Source organism: Clytia hemisphaerica, unplaced genomic scaffold (genome assembly GCF_902728285.1).
Source record: "Clytia hemisphaerica strain Z4C2 unplaced genomic scaffold, Clytia hemisphaerica genome assembly, whole genome shotgun sequence".
NCBI lineage: Eukaryota > Metazoa > Cnidaria > Hydrozoa > Leptothecata > Clytiidae > Clytia > Clytia hemisphaerica.
The window spans coordinates 2,615-8,386 of NW_027103800.1; the positions used below are offsets into that span (position 1 = coordinate 2,615).

The window sequence follows — 5,772 nt, forward strand, 5'->3', positions numbered from 1 at the left end:
CTGATAATCGTCAATTGTATCCATTTTCTCCAGAGGGATCTGAACTCTGCCTCAAAATTATATTTGATCCTTCGAAAGTGGGACCCAATATTTGTTTCTATCTGTTTGAAAGATGTTCTGTCACCGAGGATTTGATGAAAATTTGATGAAAAAAGATTCCATTTCGCCTATGACTTTGCTTTAAAACTTCTTATCCACTTGCTGAAATCTAAACCATATTTGACTCATCTTTTTAGATAAAAGCAAAAAAATAGAATACATACAAAATGAAATAAGTTGGCAAAAGATGACGGAACATTTTTGTGATATGACTGGTGAAGTTGTGGTTATTACATTGTGATGATCTCCCTGGTAGTGCTTCGATTAGAAATTCAATATGCTGACCAAAATATACAAGACTTCTATTACTCCGCAGGTATGTAATACCAGAAAACTATAGTTCTCGTTGTTACAGAGTATTATTCTTAATTGTTTTTTTGTTTTCAATTCTTCAAAACAAAAGTTTTTGAGTATAATATTTTCTTTCTGGGTAGATTTTTGACACTTTTACTAATGGTATATAAGGGTGTAGCATGAGGGGTAGATCATCCAGCTACGGTGTGCAAGGTTCTTGAAATGATATTTGATGTCTTTCTGCTTGATGTTCAAAAAATAAAGAGACGGGATCAAAGGGAAGTGGAGAAATTCAGCGAAAGGAGTGGCACTCTTCCCTATACGTCGGGTGGACAGCTAAAGAAGGGAACCTTCGGGTCACCCTCGGCTGTGGTCGCAAGCTTACTAACGTGTAGATAACATGGAAATGCTATTGAAAATTTCACGATTCCCTAATAAAATTCAATCGTATTATTTGAAGCACTCACAGAAAGAATTGGATCGCTACAATGATGTTTCTCTCTGAAAAAGTTTCATTAACTTTCACTATTTATTTTCAGAACAATATTTTGAACGTCATACTGAGCTGTGTACTGAAACAGAACTGAATAACTCTGGATTACGTTTGTTATCTGAACAAGTGGATATTCCCGAAGTCTTCAAAGAAATACCTGAATTACACCAAGGAGAGAGAAAATATCAAAATATTGTTGTGGAAACTTATTACCCTAAGCAAGAAGGTAAGAAATTCTTCTTTCAACTTTAAATTTCATAAAAAAAGGCCTAACTTTATATAGATAGAAAGCATATAGTTTTGGGATTTATAATACTTGAAATTATCAATTATTTGAAGCAAAACCCAGGCCACAGAAACTTCTAAAACTGTCAATCTGCGTCAATGGTCTGCAATTGCTTCAGAAATTTTAATTCTTACTACCCTGGTTAACTTAAATAAACAAGTTAATCCCTGTCATAGAGCTTATAAGTTAATGTTTGATGGGCGTACGGAGAAAAAAATTGCCTATTGAGAAAAGTTCTAAATGAATTCTAGAGGATCCTATCTTTTTTCCCTCGCAATGGGGGGGGGGTATTGAGAAACACTTTTTTTGGAAACGATATGGAAATCTATTACAATTAATTTGGTTTGGTTGATTCAACCAATTTTTCAATGGTGCTTCAAAAACTATTTTGTCTTTTCAAAAAGTATTTTGTTTTGTATTTTGGTGGTCGGATGACACCGAAACGTCTTTAATAAATTTTTGATTTTATGAAAATAAAATGAAGTCGCTTCTGTGTTTGAAATTTTTATTGAAATCATTCAGGAGAATCAACCAATTTGATTTTGTCTTTAATTTATAAACCCTATAAATATTTCCTAGTTAAAAGTATAATAGCAACCACAATTGCTGCAAAGCTTCCTATTACAATCTAAAGAAAATCTCATAATAGTTTTAGCCTGGATTTTGTCTTTAATTTTATATATATAGCAGGTGGTATGGAGGGAGCAGAGAGGCGAAGTGATTCACTCAGTGAAGGAAAAGAGCTGACCGGTATCAAATATTTCTCTGGTAATCCATCTGTTGAACGAACGCAGGGAATATTGCATCTCTATAAAGACAAGTAAGAGATATTTTTTTGATAACTTTATCTATTCCTGCATCACATTGAGTATAAATATAATTCTTGATTAAAGTGACTTTAGAACCATTGTATTTTATAATGTGATCAAAATTTTTATTAAAAAGTGTCAATTCTAATGATAAAATGACAAAAAAAAGTGTCATTATTTTTCTAGCTCTATAAGCTATCTCTACGAATTTTTTGAGGCTAAGATGACTGTCAACTTATATCCTTTTATACAATAAGCATCACTTGCAGTATGATCAATAATTTTTGGGGAATTTGTTTGACAATCATCTATATATTAATAGCCGTAGTCTGTATGTCAGTTTGTTTTTTGTTGGTTTGTTTGTTTTTTGTGTGTCACTTTCGTTTTCGCAAGCAATGTTTTGTTCTTTTAAAAGATGACTTTTATTTTGTTCTTGCTCCACAAATTTGTTTAACAATATTCGCGCCGTTTTATAAAGACTTTGTTTTGATTGATAGATGGATTAGACTTTTTCTTTTTTTTTCTTTCTTTTCTTTTGTTTTATGTTTTCGAATGTAATTAACGACCCTATTTGATTTGAGACATTCGAATTCTTTTCAAAACAAAAGAAATCTTTAAAACATAATCTATTAAAGAAAAGAACAAATTTGAAAGAAAACACAAGAATCACGTAACAAGTTTGTTAGAACAACAGCAACATTATAAATATATATATTCAAAAGGCAGTAAAAACTAGAATTCTTTCTTCGTAAAATGGGACCTTTAAACATGTATGTCGATAATTATTTTGCTGTAAATCTAAGTGTAAGTCATTGTTGAATTTGAAAAATTATTGAAGTTATGACGAAGTTATTTTATAAAAAGCAACATAAAATTGCGCTATCACGCTTTTTTGTCTGCGTGTCCTAGCTGGGACTATGGTTGCGAGCTGACTTTCGGCCCTGCCCCTCGGACCCTTAGCAGAACAAAGAGGAGAAGAAACAAGGGAATTTGTGTGAATTTTAATTCACTTTTTGGAACTAATTTGACCAAATTTCTATTTTCCTGGGGGCAAAAAGTTGAAATTTTCCTATTTTTCCAATCCTTAGTGGGACTGAAGTTTGATTTTCCGATTTTTCAAACTGCCATGTTTCAAAAAAGGCACCCTTAAGGCCGGCACATACCCATACCCTTCTCTTGCCTAAGTACCCCCCCCCCCCCGGCTGCCTTTTTTCGACGAATCGCGTGTCATGTCTATTACGTATTTCACTCCGCTTATCTTGACATCAAAGTTTTCCTAAACATCAAGAACTACGGCAAATATAACGCGAGCGTAGCGAGAAAAAAAATCTAATTACAGAGCCGTCTCGGACGTCGCTGGTCGCCGGTATGGTGTTATTTGGGAATGACGCCCTTTCTGTTTTCTGATCATTTTTACCACAAAAATCTTTTTCAAAATATGGTTAAAAGATACGTCAGCCGGGAGGGATAGAGTCAAACTTTGAAGATAATTATTCCCTTTAATTTTGATTTCATCGTGTTTAAGCCACCTTCCCAACATATCAAAAGACTTTAAATGCGTTCAGCAAACAGCTAAACCGGCGTGCGACGCCGGGTACCGGCTAGTTGTATTTAAAGATTTTGTCAATATTTTTACAAGAACGTGTCATGTTGTCAGCATTATGACAATGACATAACAGTACTAAGTATTTTGGCTTTGCTAGCCAGCACCTTACCATTTTCATGATCTTAAAGTCAATAATATGTTTGGTACTGGCTAATTTGAAATTTGTACTTTTGGGCTACATTAATTTAAATTAGAAAATTTTTGGTCGCCGTAAAGTTTTACGAACTCCCCAACTCGAAACTAGCAACTCCCCAACTCCCCAACTCACCAACTCATCAACTAGAACATTACCTAGACTCGTTAATTTAGCAGCCAACAAATATTAACGAGCGGCCAGGACCTATCTAAGGAGCGGCCAGTCACATTTCTTAGCAATACCTTTATAACTTTACTTTTTATTCCAATTTTTATGTATATAGTATGATTACAAGTTAAAAGAAGAGTTTAAAGAAAAATGTGTTATGTTTTTATTTTAGTATGATTACAATATAGTCAATTCTCCCAATTTCGATTTTCAAGGGATCTTTTTCCGTAATTGCAATTTTTTCGAATATATTCTATTAACGGAGAGGACCTGAATGATCCAATGCGAATTGGAGAAAGACTCAGACAATAGTGCTGGCTCGAATGAAAAAGAGTTCACTGTCTGTACATGATACGACGATTTTTTTGTTGACAGATATTTGACGCCATTGGATCCGGATTTTCCGCGCAGTGAGTTGATTTGTATCATTGCTGTACCTGCCAAATACACGTGTCGTGATCTTCAGGACTTCGTCGCACCAGCAGGGTAATTATTTTAAGTGGAAACTCTTTTAACTTTGTATTGTTCCGCTTACGCTGGATAAATTGCTGACCATTAAGGAGAGAAATATCAATTACCTTAATTATCTTTGGTTAGCCAGAGATCAAACCTACCACCCTGTACCACTGATCTCTAATTGCTTGACTGGATCTGGCTACCCGTATAATGGAAGCGTGTCCAGATTAAGAGCTGACTAGTCCGCCATCTTGTTTTCAATTCTGGTCGTTAACAGCCTGGCTCAAATGTTTTGAAATTCGAACGTTCGAAAATCTAAGTTAAAAAAGAAAACAACATGGGAAATCTGTGAGCAGTTAGCCTATCTAGTGTGTGAAATGATATGTTAATGATAATCTCTGCCTTGTACACCATCGTCGAATAATCTTCCATGAAAGTACGTCTTCTGTCGAAAATATATTTTATAGGGAAACCATTCAATACATGAAGATTTTGAGAGATGCGCGACCAAATCAGTATATGATTCTCATCAAGTTCCGAGATCAGGTAAAAAGTATTTCGAAGTCTTCAAGCGACCGACACTTAGCTTTTTATGAAGCATATTTTGAGGGATTTTGGGGTTGAGAATGGGAAGATGAATTTCAAGATGACTCTAGAATGTCTTAGATGACACTTGACTTCTAGATCAGAAACATGTCTATAAAATTGACATTCGAAAATCATGTCAAATATTTCGTGGTTCAGACTGCACTTTAGAAAATCTCACAATTTTGAAATTGTGACAAAAAATGTCATAAAAGTCATTGAAACGGTAGTGAATTAATATCGATTATGATATAAACTAAAAGTAAAGCTGCTTATTTTCTAGGGCGTTTTTTAACTAGTATATTCACTTTCCACTTCCCTGTTCGAATGTTTGTTGTATGAATGCTTGTAAGTTTTTTCATTTCCACAAAACCTTTATTTATCGATAACAAACAAATATTGCGACTAATATTTCCACGAAATATTTCGTTCTATTTAAAAAGAAATTTCCTCTTTTTCTATTTTCAGTTGAGCGCAGATAGTTTTTATCAAGAGTTCGAAGGAAAACCATACAATCTGCTTGAAAACGAGGTTTGATAGAAACAAAGCTTCTTTGATTAATTCGCTGATTCTGTCTTCAAAATCTCATTTCACGAGTTTTGATTATAATAAGATTCTGATATTATTTTCAGATATATGAAAATTTTCGCCGAGACTGTTTTAGTTCAACAATTCTTTGACTCAAATTAAATCATACAAATTTATATGTTTATCACTTTTTTTTAGGTTGCACATCTTGTATACGTGTCGAAAGTTGAAACGATTCCTACATCAGAGGTACTTATAGAATTTACATTTTACTAAAATCTAGTGAAATTTTGATACTTTATTCTAATTTAT

General features: G+C 33.7%; 1 protein-coding gene across 1 annotated transcript; it reads left to right on the forward strand.

The window, feature by feature from the left end:
• Positions 1-236: 236 nt before the first annotated feature.
• Positions 237-5,709, forward strand: LOC136806325 (BRCA1-associated protein-like; the record flags this gene model as incomplete). The annotated part of the gene is made up of 7 exons (XM_067062877.1): positions 237-415; positions 933-1,112; positions 1,863-1,992; positions 4,267-4,377; positions 4,815-4,893; positions 5,401-5,463; positions 5,659-5,709. Coding segments are annotated over exons 1-7 (690 nt in total), but the record flags the coding sequence as incomplete, so codon positions are not given.
• Positions 5,710-5,772: the final 63 nt, after the last annotated feature.